At 43.5% G+C, this 16,989-nt stretch overlaps 3 protein-coding genes across 8 annotated transcripts; 2 read left to right on the top strand and 1 right to left on the bottom strand.

The window, feature by feature from the left end:
• Positions 1–195: 195 nt before the first annotated feature.
• LOC135256573 (doublesex- and mab-3-related transcription factor 1-like) lies at positions 196–4,001 on the top strand. Of its 2 annotated transcripts, none has more exons than XM_064338479.1 (4): positions 196–1,254; positions 1,616–1,866; positions 2,155–2,278; positions 3,028–4,001. In XM_064338479.1, exons 1-4 carry the CDS (start codon positions 624–626, stop codon positions 3,048–3,050), a joined length of 1,029 nt encoding a protein of 342 aa, XP_064194549.1. In that variant the 5' UTR covers positions 196–623; the 3' UTR covers positions 3,051–4,001. The 2 variants fall into 2 exon arrangements, with proteins under 2 accessions (XP_064194549.1, XP_064194550.1); XM_064338480.1 differs by having other exon boundaries at positions 197–1,065.
• Positions 4,002–7,809: 3,808 nt separating this feature from the next.
• On the top strand, positions 7,810–11,799 carry LOC135256576 (transmembrane protein 125-like). Its single transcript, XM_064338485.1, has 2 exons — positions 7,810–8,141; positions 9,548–11,799. The coding sequence occupies exon 2, from the start codon at positions 9,618–9,620 to the stop codon at positions 10,278–10,280; it is 663 nt and encodes a 220-aa protein (XP_064194555.1). The 5' UTR covers positions 7,810–8,141; positions 9,548–9,617; the 3' UTR covers positions 10,281–11,799.
• A 139-nt stretch (positions 11,800–11,938) lies between these two features.
• Positions 11,939–16,612, bottom strand: LOC135256571 (chondroadherin-like protein). 5 transcript variants are annotated; one of them, XM_064338474.1, is made up of 5 exons: positions 16,379–16,612; positions 14,630–14,747; positions 13,984–14,467; positions 13,369–13,431; positions 11,939–12,851 (listed from the first exon to the last, which is right to left on the bottom strand). In XM_064338474.1, exons 1-5 carry the CDS (start codon positions 16,399–16,401, stop codon positions 12,460–12,462), a joined length of 1,080 nt encoding a protein of 359 aa, XP_064194544.1. In that variant the 5' UTR covers positions 16,402–16,612; the 3' UTR covers positions 11,939–12,459. The 5 variants fall into 5 exon arrangements, with proteins under 5 accessions (XP_064194544.1, XP_064194543.1, XP_064194547.1 ...); XM_064338473.1 differs by having other exon boundaries at positions 11,939–12,854; positions 16,379–16,604; XM_064338477.1 differs by lacking the exon at positions 16,379–16,612 and adding an exon at positions 16,109–16,339 and having other exon boundaries at positions 11,939–12,854.
• Between the last annotated feature and the right edge of the window lie 377 nt (positions 16,613–16,989).

The raw sequence follows: 16,989 nt of genomic DNA, 5'->3' as shown, positions 1-16,989 counted from the left end.
TAGAAAAGGGAAGCAGCCAGTCACTGGTCACAAGCTCTAAGTAAATCTAAGAAACCGGCCCAATTAAATGTGCAGTAGGAGGCAAGATATGCCTTTATTATGATAACGTCTCTTATTCGTTGATGACAGTTCAACTTTTATTATGTAACAACTTGCTTATTACTTGTATACAGAACTAATTTACCATTATTACTCGTAGTTTAAAATCTTGGTCGTTTGTTTGATCGGGGCTAACATTCTTTGAAAAACGAATTAACTCATGCTATTTCATATCATTACAGTTTTCCTTGGCATGTGCCATTGGTTTGTTAGCTACATGACCTTCCATTTGCTATAGAGTGCGAAGTAAATCGCAGTTTTGAAGTAACCTACACTTTTACCCAATCTAACAGCGTGGGAAAGATGTTTGTTAACTTTTCCCACCACAACACTGATACAATGTTTGGTATCACGTGTCCGATGTCATTTTCATGAGACTGGCCTGTCTGTCACATTTAATATTGCTATGTCAACGCTTGCATTTTATAGCACAGCAGCCAACGCTCAACATAGAGATACCCACCCCCGATTGATTAAATTCAATTCGAAATATATTTTAATCTTTTAGAATATCGAGGTCTAAAATGTCAAGGAATTCAAAACCAAACAGTCATTTGAGTAAGGCAAATACTCGCAAAGTTGCACGCAACCCGAAATGTGCAAGATGTAGGAACCATGGATTCGTTGTGCAACTGAAGGGACACGCGGGGAAGTGCCCGTTTTCTCCCTGCGACTGTTGGAAATGTTCGCTTATCACAGAGAGAACAAAAATAATGGCGATCCAGAGACGTATGGGGAAAAATCAAAAGGATGAGTCCTTGTCAAGCGTCAGCAGTAGCCTCAAAGAAACGCAACCACAAGCCGGCTGCAGTGCGGAGATCATCGATGTCATTAATGACCCCGCGAACGCATCTGTCAACGACAGCGGACCTCCCCACGATTCAACAGCTGGACACCGGCCCAGTGCTATCCAAAGGACGGAAAGCGTGATTAAGATGCCACCGGCTCGGCGAATCGAGGCAGACGGTAAGACGTACGCCGAGCTGGTTCCAGTGAAGTCCCTAAACGAAGGAACAACCAAAAGCAGCGAGTTGCGAGAGCAAATGGCTCAACAATCGGCTATCCACGGAGGCGGCCTTGCTGGAACAGAATTTAACCGGGAAGGCGCGCGGTATGGCGTCCCTTCTCTGTGGAATGCAATGCAAGAAAACAGAAGTAGGTGCACGTTTCCCGACTAGGGGGGAAAATAATTGTAGCTACCTACAGCTAACCAACCATCATCCAACTACACTGGGGCATTTTAAAAAAAGTTAACTAACTAGCGTTAGGGAGTTACCCAACGCTAGATAATTAGCTAGTCTGCTAATTATCTAACATGTAGTTAGCTGGCAACATAAAAAATAAAAAAATTATACAGTATTGCTAATTAAGTTAGCAATATGCTAGTAAGCATTTAGCTACAAGGCAAACGTCAACAGTCTCCACAGAATGTAGTTTGCTAGCGTGCACCTAGTTTGTTTGCTCAGAACTGACATTATAGTAAATAGAATGTCTTTATTTTATTTTTTCGTTTCAGCTACGCCGCACTTCCCTGGCGACTACATTATAGCAGCGGTTGCGCAGCGGGACGTGTACTCCAGCGATTTAATGACCCTGCCGTTTCCGATTAAGTTCTACTCCCCCTACCCCAACAGCTACGGGTGCCCGGCTATTTTCCTGAACATGCCGCCACCCCCTGGACCTGGGCCCTATAATGATCCCCAAATAAGTTTTCCCAGTTTCCACCCCAGCACTGTGCCATATCCCCCAGACCCCGGACCTCCACAGGTAAGCGGGCTGTTCCTCTTTTCTTATGGTGATGATGAGGATGTAAATCATGCTCAAGCCGTTGATGCACCAATGATTACGCTATATGTTACCCCCAAATGCTTTGGTTTTGAGGAAACACGGTTTTGTTGGATAGGTTATCGCTCACTAGCGCAGCCTTACCCCATTACCAACCACTCAATGTGCTATGTAAGGATCCAGCTTATAGAAAAGGACATTGCTCTTATGCTTGTGTAAAAGTGTAGATTCGTTATTTTTGAGAGGTCTTGTGTGCATTTCCTTCCTCAGGAGTACCAAGCCCCCTTCGTCAACCCTTTGTCAATGTCAGCTCATTCTCTGGGCCCACAGGAGGAGCTCACCCTCAGACACCCCCCTTACCCCACCCTCCACAAGCACAGAGGACAGGGGGGAGGTATGTCACCTCAAAAAACACAGCAGATTCTATAAAATCTAACCAGATGGGCTCCCCTGCGATTTGTCTTTCTACTACAGAAAATTCTGGTTTCCAACAGGAGTTTTTGGTATTTTTGACAGTTTATGAATATTCATGAAGAAGTGTCCCAAGGCCAGAAATGTCCCAAGGCTGGAACACAGAGCTAGAACATTAGTTGCCACTGGGACTGTCATGGGTCACACCCTTTCATTAATATTCATGAGGCACAAAATCAGGAAGTTTTAAGCTTCCATTGTATAGACAGAAATGTGATTATTGAAAGTATGTAACTGACCATCTGGTTAGTTTACAGCAGTGGTCTCCAACCCTCTTCCTGGATATCTACTGTCCCGTAGGTTTTCACTTTAACCCTAACAAAGCACACCTCACTCAACAGCTAGAACTTGTTGAGCTGCTAATTAGTAGAGTCTGGTACATCAAATTAGGGTTGAAATGAAAACAGGATGGTAGATCTCAAGGAACAACAGGGTTGGTTACCACTGGTTTACAAGATCTGTGATACAGGCTTACCCTCAGCTGTATGAAGCCTACCTCAAAGGCACACTCACTGTGATATTGACAATTCTTTAATGACACTGTTCAGAATTAATACATTGTGTGCACTAATAGTGTTGACTTTTAAATGTTGTCATTTGTAGCACCCCAAGGTAAATTTGGCTTAACATCCTAATGGAGACATACCTGGCTACTGTTCTTCTGCTCTGCAGGTGACCATGCGCACGGGAGCTGAAAGGTGCAGTGTGATCTGCGCAGAAGACCTGTCAACCTCTCAGGAAACCGTGTAAAGCCAAAGTCCAAAACCTATGACCCGTAGCATCCATATGTTTGCAGTGCAGCACTGTAATATACAAACAAATCAAAAGATATGTTATATATTGGACTTACAAATTGAAGTGTAAGTCTAAAATGACAATGGAAACCTGTTTATTGCTGTTCTCATTTCACCAGGTTTCCTATAATGTTCTTGAACTCTTGAACTTCAGACTGAGAAAATTACATTCTACATTCGCCAGACATTTCCATCAAGAAACTGCAAGTACAGATGTCAATGTCAAGCTGGCGGAAGAAAAACAGTTAAATTCTCACTCATCATTTAAAATGAAATGAATGTTTACCCAAATGTTTGGAGAGATTACATTTTTTTTGGTGTAAATTTTAAAGAAAATTACGAATAGGAGATTGTACTATTGAAATCATTTTTTAAATTCACTATTTAAATTGAAAGTAATAGTGTTAAAAAAATAAACATTCTTGTTAGTCATTCTCTGTTTTAGTGGCTGTCTGGTTGTTCTCAGTAATACCCCTCAACCAACCAACAGCTTCACTTTGACTTGGTATTATAACCTCTTGGCAACTCTGAAATGGTATCACGTGTAACGTTGCCATATGTTTTATGTTGTCCATAGTATATACCCTATGATGGATCTGTTATGTGCTGTTGGAGGCGGGGAATGTAAAGGTTTGGCCATGTTGTCAATGCAGTCCTCTAGTTAAATGTTCATGTTCAGATGTGTCATGTCATCGTACAGTGCAGCATCAGAGTAACTTGCATGGTTCAGACTCTTAAGTTTCAAGCAGGACTGTTTAGCCTGTAGTGACAGAATCCAGCTTCTGGATTTTTCTGCATTTGTCTGGGTTTGTTCACAAGGTAAATCAATAAATCGACCACAGGACCAGTCTATTGTGTGTAGTTTTGTATTCGGTTTACTCTGTATTGAATACTGTATATCTTTTAAAGGAACATTGGGACTAAAATTAGTAGTTAAGTCGAATGTAATTGTGGCTTGCAGCCTACTGTTGACAGTCAGGGTAAGTTGGAAGTTCACTTGCCTAAACATTCATTGGTCTTATTTTTGTGTTTTATGCAGACATGAAAACAAATTTTATCGCAACACTAAGTTGGAGAGGTTAGGTTGTAATTTATGCATGAGCACATGCAAGTACGAAATGAAGTTAGTCACAGTGTGCGATTGTGTGTGCACATGCCATGGTTGCACATGTTCAGAGCTCTTATTTCATATGAAGAGTATGTGTGCCATATCTGAGTAGAGACAGTATCAGTATGACCAGCTGGGCTAGCACACACCTTGTGTGATGAGTGCAGATTGGTCATTTCAGGTCTACAGGCAGAACCTGGAATAGAATGATGGATAAAAAAAATAGAATCAGCAAAGCATATTGATGGATATTTAGTATACATTCAAAGTGCCTTTTGTTTCACTGTGTCACGCAGTGCTGGTAAAAATCTACTTTAGTTTTGGGCTGAAGGGTATGAGTTTGAGAAGTACAGCATATTGCTGCCAACACTTGACAGAAAGTCACTCTGGATGGAAGTTAGAGAAGAAAGTGAAAGTTTGGGTCAACAGGGCTGTTCAATCTCTCCTAGTAGATGTGCTACTGCACATCACCCATTTGAGCTTCCCCCACAATCCTCCAGACCTCACTGTACACCTTACACCACAGTACACCACAGCTATACAAATTAAATATTATTACTAAATGTTACTTGGTGTAACATCTCTTTACCCAGACTTCTATTGTCTTTTTCACACAAAAAAAATATTGGAATGGTAACGAAATTTCCCAGCTGCATCATTAACAAGGACAACACTGACGTTACAGACGGGCAAAAATTATTTTGTGATTTAATTTTTACACTTCAGAAGGAACCATGGCAGGTTCCTGTTCTCTCTATGGTTTTAAAGAGTAATGCAGAAAGTGTGCTGTAAGATTCAGCATTTCAATGAAGGGACTTTCTGAGTCTAAGCCCCAACATATCCGCTTGCTGATCACAAACTGCAATTTGTCTGTGTTGTTGCCGGTACATTTCAGGCGATAAAAAGTCAATAGTCCTGAAACCAGTGTAACTAATTGTAGCCTCTCCATCACTGCAATATCCTTTGTCATTTTAGGAGAATGCAGACTAGCATGCATGCCCTCTGTAATGGATTGCTGGTTCCCCACTGTCCTACCCTGTCTGAACCTATGGCCTATTATAAATTACTCCATTGGATTTCCACCCGGGCCATTTATCATTTTTCTGCAACTTTTTTGGAGCCTTTTATGGGGTTGTACTAATTTCTGTTGTCTCGCTCCCCAATATAATCAGACATTTCTACTGGATCAGCATAGCCTATAATATTATGATCATATTCATGCCAGGGTCTTCTCATTGCTGTAAAATGAATCTAAAGCACTAATGTGAAAGCAAGTGATGATTAGGAGCAGGATAAGCACCAATAAACACAAATTTATCTTGCCATGTTTTATTTAAAAAATCTCGGGAAGCTCAAGCAGACTATTAATAAACCTGGGCCGTGTTCATGAGTGCTGTTATTACTCTGTCTCTCATGAGGGTTGTATGCGATAGCACAGTGAGTCTAGATGCCTTGAAGACAGCACGTTCCAGGCGGATTTCACGGTTTTCTCTCTCTGTGGTCGGGGGTGCAACACAGACAGGATGGCAGTCAGCAGGTTTAAACCGTAATCACATTTGCACTGGCTCCATATAAGCCATCATCCTCCTGTCCTACGCAACTCAAAAATGGCAGTCCTATTTTCTGCACAGAAAGCCCTTTCTTTGTTTGCGTAACCTTTCCTTTTTCTCTGGTTTTATATTCTATTTTCCTTCTTCCCCAGCACTAGGGCAAGAAGCATTGGATTCTCATATTTACTCCTCACCCTTCTGCACCAGCTTCATTATCATTAACGTCACCATCTAGGCATCTGCCCAGTGTAGTCAATCTCATTATAATGTGATTATGGCACCATGAATCATATAATTATGACTTCATGGAGACAGTTGATTTAACAATCTTACAGTAATGTAATTACTGAAATTATATGTGCATTATCACCAGACCACTGACACCAATGAATGACTCCATCTGCAATGTTATTAACTTTTGTGCAACAATCTACAAGAACAAGACCTAAAAACAAAAAGAAAAGGTGACACAACGTGCAGCTTGTGCTGCTGTCAGACTGTGGTTCTCCAGTTGGCCAGAGGGGGTCACTGGTGAGATGGACATGCATTCATTTAACTTCCCTCCCTCAGTGAAATCTGTCCCTGGCTGGTTGATGGGCAATTATGTTCTGCCCTGGGGGCAGCTTTCTACAGTCAGCACTGGAGCAGTACTGGAACAATGTATTAACAGAATTAGCCGCCCAGCAGCAGAATAAGTAGTTATCCAAGAAATTAGTTTGTTTCTCCACAGTTCTTTATCCCAGGCTAGTTATCTCACTGTGCTACACTGTCTTTCACGTTGCAATGCATATTCTGCCCTCTAGTGTTGGAAAATTATAACATTTGAGTTTTATTGTGATGGGATTAATAGAACTCAGATAATCACTCATCAGATATTTTTATTATGGTATTTTTTGTAACGTTTATCATATAGACCTTGTATTATGTACACAACAGAAAATACACAATGTTACATTTTGTAGTACCACGACAGAAAAAGCATGTTACTGTTTACACTAGAGCTTCCTTTATATGGGCAGTATGAAAATGAGCTGAAATGGCTCTGAGCTGAGAACTCTGGAGTTATAGAGGGTGAGGGTGAGGGTGAGGGTTAGGGTCCTGTAAAGCATTTCTAGTATTTCCAGTTGAAAAAATACTTCAGTTTCAACACATGTTAAAAGCTGCAATGAGGCTCCTTTATAGATATCTTAATCCTTGTATATAAAACCCTGGCCTACAGCTCACACATCAGTACAATGGGATATAGGGATATTTCCACTCAAAGGCGAGGGAGTACTGCCCCCTACTGGCTCAACAGCGCTGTTTCAAGCTGGTTTTCCCAAAGGGACTTCCATTGTATGTCATTAACCAAGTACAGCTACACTGAGACTCAGTCACCAGGCAGCAGAAAGACACATGCGAAAGATAGCAGCAGTGAATTGCACACTTGCACAAAATGGATACACGTCATGGTAAGGAGAGGGATGTTCATCCTTGACACATATAAGCAGATACGCATTTTTGATTGTGTGTGAGACACCGAGCCAGCGAAACAGAAGGGGTTAGTGAAGAGAGCCCATTGTGGAGTAACAAGGCGAGATTAGCTAATGAGCATGACACAGACTGCCAGGTCACAAGAGAGCATTATGGTGGTGAGGGTGACATCAGGGCCATTCACGCAGGACAGTGATCTGTAGTCCTCTCCAGCAGCCCACGCCATCTAACATCTGCCAGCCCGCCGCGCGCCGTGTACACAGCTGGGTGATTTCACTACGCTATAAGAAGCACAACTGAGTATCGCTGATGGAGACCCCCCCAGCCCCCCTCTCAGCTCCTAGCAATCACTTCGTTATGAGAGGCGAAGATTGAAGAGCCATGGCTGGGGGTTGAGGGGTTGGGGGGATGGGGGGGTTCAAGAGGGGAGGTGACGACCTCTCCAATTGTCTCTGGTAAGCGGGGGGGCAAAGAGGATTGGGGGTCTGTGCCAACTGTGACAGGATCAGCAGTGTGGTCAGGACTGATCTCACTGATCCCACCCCTGGGTCTCCTCCCAGAGCCTGTGAGTCGTAAAGGCCCGCCAAAAATCAACTTCGTTTGACTCCGCCCCCCTCAAAATGCCAAGGAACCTAAAAATCATCCTCAGCTTTGCTCAGACACATAGAGACCATCACAGCGCTGCCATCCCATCTTTTATTCATCAAAGCGACAGTGCACTACCGGCTGGAAACATTTTATTAGACTTTTGTAAAAAATTTTTCACCTTGTTCTTTTTGGGGATTGGAGAGAGATGGTGTGGGGTTAAGGGTCCCGCTGGATTTCATCAGAGCATGACGCACAGGATGTTGACTCTGACAGGTGAGTTCCCGTCCTCATGAGCAGTTAGGTCACCATGATCTGGCAAGAAAATTGAGATTTTTGAGATGCATTCTATATTTTCAACAAAGTAAGCTCTATTAGCAGGATTAATTGCTACACTACTAATGCTAATTTTAAGCCAAAGTGTCAGTTTGTGCAGTACAGTAGACCTGTTTATTATTATTATTATTATTATTATTATTATTATTATTATTAATAATAATTATAATAATAATAATAATAATAATAATCATTATCATTATCATTATCATCATCATCATAATAGAAGTTTTAAAAAATCACTTTTTTTTGGAATGCAAGAACTGCCATACATAATAAAATACAGGTAACATGTAAATACAAAGGCATGCCCATAATACATTTGCAAAAAACAGATCATGTTAATCAGATAATCTGTGCAGTCCCACTCAGCATGTTCAGGCAAAGCCAAGTCACCCTTTGTTTATATCTGAGCAGTCTTCCGGGCAAATCTGGGGCAACAGTTAGACCCGGGCAGTGTAACTGTGCCAAGAGAGAATGTGAGCATGTAGTAGGAAATCTGATTTCAGGTAAGATGACCTTGGCTTGAGCCCTGCCAGAGGTAATAGAGACAAGATGGGGGAAATGTGATATTGAAGGTGCTGACGGATTGGAAAATGGAGGGAAGTTGGCATAAGAAAAACAGGGGAGATTGCAGGGTAACCAGTCTTATCTGAGAGAACTACATTTTACCTGGAGAGAGCGCAAAAGGGATTAAAGAAGAAAAACAAATTTATAAATCCACTAAAAGAGAACTGGCTATATAACTGGAACACACTTTTCATCAAAAATTATTGGAACTAAATTAAGAGCACTTCAATCATTCAGGTACTAAGGCAGAAGAGGCAGCCATTGGGGAAAAGTGAGAATCCTGTTTACTATTTGACACACACGCACGCACATGTGAGTGTGTGTGTGTGTGTGTGTGGGTGGGTGCTTACGTGCGTTCCTGTGTCTGTGTGTGTGCAGCGATGAGTGTTTTTGCTCGTTTTTTAATATTGGAAGGAATTAGCATCACGTTTCTATTCAAAAAAATTTTTGTATCTCACCATAAAAAAGTAAAAAGTAAACGGTGCCTTAAAAAAGAATGCTTGAAGTGATTTGAGAAACACAACATAACTGCTCACATTGGATATACTGAAACAAGTGCGTCAGATATGGCAATCTTACAAGGAACCTACACTACCCTGTACGCTTATGACTAAGGAATCTAGCTATTATTTATGGATGTTAAAGTTGTCTGAAGGCCCATTTGATGTGCCTGTTTTCATCTTTGCAGGATTTTGCTGGCCAGTTTTATAAATAATGTGAATTCAAACTGTGCGTCTGAGAATGTTCTCTCACCTGGGTACCACTCCCCCCTCTAGCTCTTCACCTGGCGGCGGTGATCTGGTGAGACCCGGCACACGAGAAAGAGAGAGAGAGAGAGAGAGAGAGATGGCAGAGATGCAGGTCATCTCCACCCGTTCGCAGGTCCGGACCGGCCCAGTTCGCACCCGGCGGAACATTCCGGAGGAGCAGGTGGAGCTGTGGTGGTTCCGGGATCCGCGGAAGTCTCTGGCGTGCTACTGCCTCTCGGTGGCGCTGGTCCTGGCCTGCGGGGCGGGCGGGGTGGGCGTGCTCTCCACCACCACCAGCGCGTCGGGGGTGTGGCGTCTGGTGGTGGGCGTGGCGCTCTGCCTCCTGGCGCTGGCCGTGCTGCTCAAGCAGCTGCTGAGCTCGGCGGTGCAGGACATGGGCTGCGTGCGCAGCTGGGGCCGCATCCGCGCGCTCAAGAGCGGCGGCCCCTCCGACCACGCCCTCGTCCTGCTGACGGGCGTGGCTCTGCTGGTCTGCGGCTCGGTGCTGCTCGGCCTGGCTCCGCCCCGCCCCGGCCCTGGCTCCGCCCCCGACGACATGTCAGTCACAGGGGCGGTGCTGCTGGTCGGGGGTGGGACCACGGTGCTGGGTGCGGCTGGATACTCTGCCACAGTGTACCTGCTGGACCGGACAGGCAGTGGGCGGAGACTGAGGGACAGGGTGGCGGCCATTTTTACCATCTCTGGCCGAATGGGTGAGACAGGGAGGGAGGCCACCTCCAGCATGGTCAACTTGCTCTGAGGGATGGGAATACAGTATTTATTATTATTACAGTAGACATATTATAATGCACTGTTTTCATACAAACATGGAAACAGACACAGGGGTAAATCAATGGTGGCACACACCATGAACACAGGCTGGGATCTTAAGTTGCAAGTTTCAAGCTGTGACTGTTATCAGTGGATGGAGTTGTGGATATTTTCATTTTATGGAAATCTTAAACCCTTTCATGTTGGTTTCTGCATATCGCACAGGGAACATATTTTCAGAATGTATGTTGTTTCTTTGAACTGAACTTTGAACTCAAGGATCCTGAGATGAATTACTCTAGTAAGGTGTAAGTCAGCCAGGATTCCTTTGTTTGATAGGAAATAGTAAGATGTTGTGTGTTGGTTTGGTATTCCATGAGGAAAACGTACACACTCACAGTAATAATATGGCACTATTCCCAGAGAAATTAAGGTTAGTGATATTTCATGGCCAAGCTCTGGAAGACAAACAGAAATATGCATCATGACATGCATTTGTATATGAACATTAGTTCAAACAGATGGTCAAGTGAACATAATATTACAAGATGGTGTGAAGTATAAGTAAAATGTCACAGAGCAAAAGCAGATTTGCATGGATGGTTTTGGAAGGTACACTGTGATCTAATGTAGATAAGTGCCAAGAACTTTGTGACGCAATCATCATATTGGGCACCCATACAAGAAAACTGAAAGGAGTTGAGAGTTTACGTGCTGTGTTGTTGTTCATAGACAGGCCACAGAAACATCACAGAGGCCACATAAATAACGCCACATTAATAAATTAATTACTGCATACTGGCTGCTGCAAAAGACTGATTAAGTACAATTATGCATTACAACCCCCAGAGGGTCTGCGGGGAAACTGGGTCCTTACCGCCTCACACATGTAAACAGCACTCTGACTCACCCTGGACAGGCCTGGCCTCCGGCTGACTGGGTTCGATTGTCCCTCGGTGTGTAACCCGGTGTGTGTGTGACCGGGCGATGGTCCGATGTCGTCAGCACTGAGCGCACGGGCAGGGGGCCAGGCGGCCGTGCTGGGTGACGCCAGCGGCTGCAGTCTGTAGCCTGGCAGCCATCTGCCCGCTGCTCTCCGTCACCCGCGGACAACGGCCAGATTCGCCACGTCACTCAGACCACAGGCCACCGACACACAGAGACGCGACGGCAGAACAGGGAGGCAAACAGATCACTGTAAACTTTGTTATTTCATTCAGTTATTGCCATATTGTATATTATTAATATATATAATATAAATTATTTATTAATAAAAGTCACCATTACTTACTGAATCCTGCAGTGGATACCTCCATTTGTCATTTAATGTCCCTAAGTTGAATTGTGATGTTTTTTGGTGGTAGAATTTTCTCAAGCACATTTAAATAGCAATGGGATAATTCTGTACACAGAAATCAATCGATTATTTTGTACTCCTGTGCTGAGCTGAGCAGCCTGATGTCTCTCTCAAGGAATTTATGTCTTCATTTTATTCTTATTATCATCTTAACAGGGGAAAATCTATATTGTTGGTTCTGTGTTTGATTGGCTATCCAATTGCTAATATACTTTCCCCATAAATAAGCAAATAAAAAAATAATTCACATGAAATAGCAGAGCGACAATGGAGAGAGCATGAAGCAAAGCTTGATATAATTGGAGTTTTTATTAACTGTGGCAAGCATTCTAAATCTAAATGCCTTTTAATCTTTTTTTGCTGTGAACAAATTAGCATCATCATTGTACAACAATAAAAGAGCATATACTTTAATCCGTTTAGTGAAAAAATATAAAGTGTGATAAATACATAGAAAACAGGTCATTTACAGATAGACAACTTATTTGCTATTGATTGCAAACTTTTCAATAGGGAGTGTCTTTCAAAAGATTAAAATGTGTGAAACAGGCACATCTGACACCAGACTGACCCTGTGTATTTTCTGGTCAGCTTTCCACCAGGAACAACACTGTGTCAGTGGTCTGGATGTTCAATTATTTACAGCAATGAGTCAATCAGTGTTAAACTGTGCACACTATGATTCATAAAAAAGTCATTGTAAACAAATAATTGGTCTAAGACAAGAAAAAAGTGGAGCCATATTGGCATCCCACTGCCTCAGACCTCCAGTACTGCTATCCAATGGTAAATGGTCAGACCCCCAGTACCGCTAACCAATGGTAAACTGGAGGTCGTCGTCTTCGGTCTCCTCTCCCCCCTCCCCCTCTTCAGCCTCCTTCTCCGCCCTCTCCCTCTCGCTGGCCTGGATGTAGTTGTCCTCGATGAAGCCGTCATCGTCGTCCTCCTCCAGCCCTGGGCGGGGTTGGCCGTCGCCGTGGCGGTCATACCCCGGGAGCCCCACCCCCAGCCCCGCCCGGCTGCACTGGCTGGCGACGTCGCCCTCGTACAGCAGGGCGTGGCGGTAGCTGGCCAGGTAGCGACGGAACAGCTTGCACTTGACCGCCAGGAGGATCAGGGAGGCGACGGAGAGGGCTGTCACCAGGGCGGCCATCAGGTACAGCCAGGTGTGCGTCGGAGTGGGGGCGTCCCCGCCGGGGGCTTCTGCTGTGAGAGGGGGGCATCCAGAGGGGGCAGAGTAAGAGTTCGAGCCCATTTTTGTTACAGGATTCACTGACTCAAGTGTGGCCTGCCTCAACACTGTGGTGATCACGTCGTCCCACAGATTCTTAAAAATGATCAAATTCTGCATTCCTACTGTCCTCTCCACTTCTTACCTACAGGAGGTTCCCGGTGGAAACTGCTCTCTCATTTTCTATATTACAGTTAGTGAATTGTACTTAAAAAGGAATATCTCAGGACAGAACATTTACATTGTTGTCTTTACAAGGCAGCAGAATCCTAAAAAAGACTACTTGGTTACAAAATTCATCAATTAAGCATTTTAGGCCAAATGTGGCTTACCATATGCATTGTATTGTGAAAGAATGGCATGAAATTTGATCCAGTTTCAAAGGAATAAACTTGAATGTGCTCACTTGTACTAGATCGTACTGTGCTAATAACAAATGAGGGCACTCACTAATTATCAAATGAATAAGCAGAAGACCAGCAAGCTTACCTTTCAAGCTTTTGTTTTTAACTTCATCCTCTACCAGCAGTTTTCTGTGAAAGTTTGACGCACCTAACGTAAAGACAATAAGTATGTACATATGTAAATATCCTTTTCATTTCTTCCTCCTGGTTTTTTTCTTTACAGCATTCCTACAGTATTGCCTATCATGATTGTATGTATGCCTGTCCCATCATTGCAACATCCTACATCAACTTTGGGGAAAGCTGGCACACACATCCAGCAAAGGACATGCAACCAGCTGCCAGTCCTTTTCTCTCTGTAGTCCACCTGTGCAGCTTGTGCAGCTGTACATCTGTGCAGCTGGATAACTTCACAATTTATGCGGGTGGTTTACATGCACCCAGCTGAAAATAGGAGTTACTATTGAAAAATGAGGTTTCCTGTATCCCTGGCCTTGCTACACTGAGGGTAACAGCTTAGTACCTTTATTAGTCATTATTTTCTGAGGGCAACCCTGTATACCAGGTCTAGAGGTTAGTTAGAGAGCAAAATTCCTGACCAGAGTCACTATTTTCAGTTGGGTTTTGAACAAGTGCTCATTAAAAATTCCCATGATCATTAGCAGACAAGCCAAAGGTCAGTGCATAATTCAGTCCGTACCTCTAGGCATGTCCCCCAGATCCAAGCCATGCCAAGCTCTGGGCCTAATTATCTGCTGTACACCCTTAAGCCAAGCCGGGGGAGCAGCCTTCAATTGGTCATTGCCATGGAGATCAAGGAAGGACAGGGCTGACATGTCTCCAAGGGCAGCAGGTAAGGGGTCCTGCAGCCTGTTGTTCCCAAGTAAGAGCGTGTGCAGCTTCGGCAAGGCCTGGAATGCGCCAGGCTTGATCTCCGCTAGCTGGGTCGAGCTGAGGTCTAGGACATTGAGGTCCCGCAAGCCCGCCAGCGTGTCACTGTCCAGCAGGGGGAGGTAGTTTCCTGACAGGTTCAATAGGACCAGGCCTTCGAGCCTCCTCAGGGCCTGAAGGGTCGCAGGACGGGTGAGGTTCAGGGAGTTCTGGGATAGATCGAGCATGGTCACATTAGCCCACACCTCCCCAGGAACCTCTGTCAGCTTTCTCCCACTACAGTTGAAGTATGCCTGTTGGAAACAATTGAAAAGCATGGAACTAAACGTAGAACTGTCACCATTAACTTTTGATTAAGAAATTATAAGTTGAAGGCTTTTGACTGAGCTTTAACTGATTACTTCAGAGCTTAAAGCCACCAAAAACAAGCAGGCACAGTCCCCACTCCTACCTACCTTTGTGGTGACAAGGTCACAGGGGCCTACTGTCCAAGGAGCAACGGCTGCAACCAAGTCCCAGAGATACAAGGCCATAAAGAGGCTCTGCCCCACTGACATCATGCTGCCCTCCCTTCTGTAGAGAACAATAAAGAACACACAAACGTCATGGCGAGATATACTCAGTCAACAGAGACAGCAGAAACAGCTATTTTGCACAATTGTCCTCGCGAGATATACTCGTACCCATAAAGGGAGCACTGCTGCCGAAGCATATGCCCTCCTCCAATATGCTCCCCGACACCCGGACTAACCAGTCATGTCTGGCACGTTATAGCTTAGCCTTGACTCAGTCATGTCCTGGTGATAAGGCCTAGCATGTTTAACCCACCAAGCCACTATGGAATTTAATAGTCCCTTTATTCACTGAAATTCAATTAAAGTAATCGACTGAAAATGGATGATCCTTAGTAACCCTAGAGAGCTTCTTAGAAATAATCCATTTAATAATTTTAAAGCAGGGATCCCCAACCATGGTCCTGGAGAGCCACCAGATCGGCCAAGTTTCATTGCTACTTAATACTCAACTGATTAATTAAAGCAGCTACTTGCATAGTTAGCTCACCTCACCTGGTTTTGTAAATCTAAACTGGATTGTGGAAAACAGCACACCTTGTAGCCCTCCAGGGACTACAGATGCTGAGGACTCCTGGTTCAAAAGTAAGCTCTCTTTCTCCCGTCCAACACACACATACAAACGCACACATGCACCGGAAATCTTTACAAACCATGTGGACAGTGCACTCTATAGGCACCTCCCCATTCCGGTAAACGAAGAAGTAGGTCAAGACATCCTTAAACTGACCCCTCCCTCGTGTTTGCATATTGTCACAAGATTTTCTACTGAATACCTCCGGATTGCCACAGCTAGTTTCCCGACTATGACTGCAATTCTGTTTGGTTTTTGATGGGCCAGCTTGCACAAACATATACCGTAAATGCAGATCACTCAGTAAACATAAGGACTACAGCTAGATACATTCTCTCCTGGCTTGTCAGGAGTAGCAAGGTGCTGAACACAACAATGTCAAAAAATTAGACCAATAAATACTGTAGTTCTGCCATGGCGGAAGACCCATAAGTGGCATAAACGAGACATACTTCCAGAGTAACTGACCTACAATCAGTATTTTAGTCCTACCTGGTTGATTGTCTTTCCCGTTTGGTACTCACCCTCTTCAATAATAAAAAAATTTAGTTAAACTTTTAAATAGACTAAAATATTGTTTTTTAAAGCAGTATTTTGAAATTGAATTGCTAAATAACATAACAGCAATAAACACAATACCAAATAACCCGCTCGTTCAAATGAGAACCCTGTCCATAGTACCACGGCATAACTATCACATGCTCATACCATAAAATCTAAATTTCCTTGTTTCAACTACAACTGAAATTGACAACTGAAATTCCTCATATTAAAAAAGTACTTCTTACATGTAATAAAGCGAGTGATGTTATCGTCCCTGTTGCAGTTTGAAGGCAGAAAGATGGCACTGTAATTCATCCGCGCATAAAATACATAAAATTTGAATATTGACATGTCAACATGGTAAGTCAAGACCCACTTGTGCGGAGTGCCAAGATACAGTGCAAATAAACCTACATTCAAGCTACCCGACTCATATGATCTCAGCGGGATTGAAACAAATGTAAAGAGGATGGAAGTCATGCCATTTGCAGCAAATAGAAAACGGTTTTACATACCTGCTTGTGGTAGGCATCACCATGATCCAAAAGTCTTTTACACTCCGATACCTATGACAGTATATTTCTGCCTTTCAAAATAAAATGGAGGTATGCTGTACAAAGGTTAACAGTGTAACACTACCTACCCGGCTGACAGGTTAATTAGTAACTCCATAAGTAAATTAAGCATTCCCAACATCCTCTGCTTCCTAGTTTTAATCTAGTGTTACAAACAAATTGATTATACAATGAAAGACAATATTGTAAAAGAGCTTGAAACCAATCATAGTGTTACTGTTTACACATTCGACTGCTTATCGGCTGGGGACAAATATTGACTCCCCTCCCCCTGTATGTGCACAGCAAATACTGCAAATATTTGAATGATTGAGCGTATCAAGGTTACAGGAGGAAAATCGTGATATACACAGGCAGTGACAATGTTTGTCATTCAAATTGGCGCATGAACTTCCTCCTCTCCAATTTCATTTTCTCCTTTGACCGTGTCTGAAGTTATCTTCCGGAACTGTTTTCTTGATGGCACAGCAGTTCATACCCAGGAGAGTTAAGGCCCTGGATTCAATCAACACTAGTCCTTTTAGAACTAGAACCCCCATGTACCTACTAAA

The sequence above is a fragment of the Anguilla rostrata genome, chromosome 6 (assembly GCF_018555375.3).
Source record: "Anguilla rostrata isolate EN2019 chromosome 6, ASM1855537v3, whole genome shotgun sequence".
Lineage (NCBI taxonomy): Eukaryota > Metazoa > Chordata > Actinopteri > Anguilliformes > Anguillidae > Anguilla > Anguilla rostrata.
The sequence above is the reverse complement of the archived record's forward strand: the minus strand, read 5'-3'. Positions and strand labels throughout refer to the sequence as shown.

Coding starts and splice junctions, on each gene's coding strand:
- LOC135256576 (XM_064338485.1), top strand. CDS start 9,618: ATGGCAGAGATGCAGGTCATCTCCACCCGTTCGCAGGTCCGGACCGGC.
- LOC135256571 (XM_064338473.1), bottom strand. CDS start 16,401: ATGGTGATGCCTACCACAAGCAG. Junction 13,432..13,983: donor TCTGGGGGACATGCCTAGAG/GTACGGACTGAA, acceptor TCTTTACGTTAG/GTGCGTCAAACTTTCACAGA. Junction 12,855..13,368: donor TAAAAACAAAAGCTTGAAAG/GTAAGCTTGCTG, acceptor CCCCTCTCACAG/CAGAAGCCCCCGGCGGGGAC.
- LOC135256573 (XM_064338479.1), top strand. CDS start 624: ATGTCAAGGAATTCAAAACCAAACAGTCATTTGAGTAAGGCAAATACT. Junction 1,255..1,615: donor TGCAATGCAAGAAAACAGAA/GTAGGTGCACGT, acceptor TTTTCGTTTCAG/CTACGCCGCACTTCCCTGGC. Junction 2,279..3,027: donor GCACAGAGGACAGGGGGGAG/GTATGTCACCTC, acceptor TCTGCTCTGCAG/GTGACCATGCGCACGGGAGC.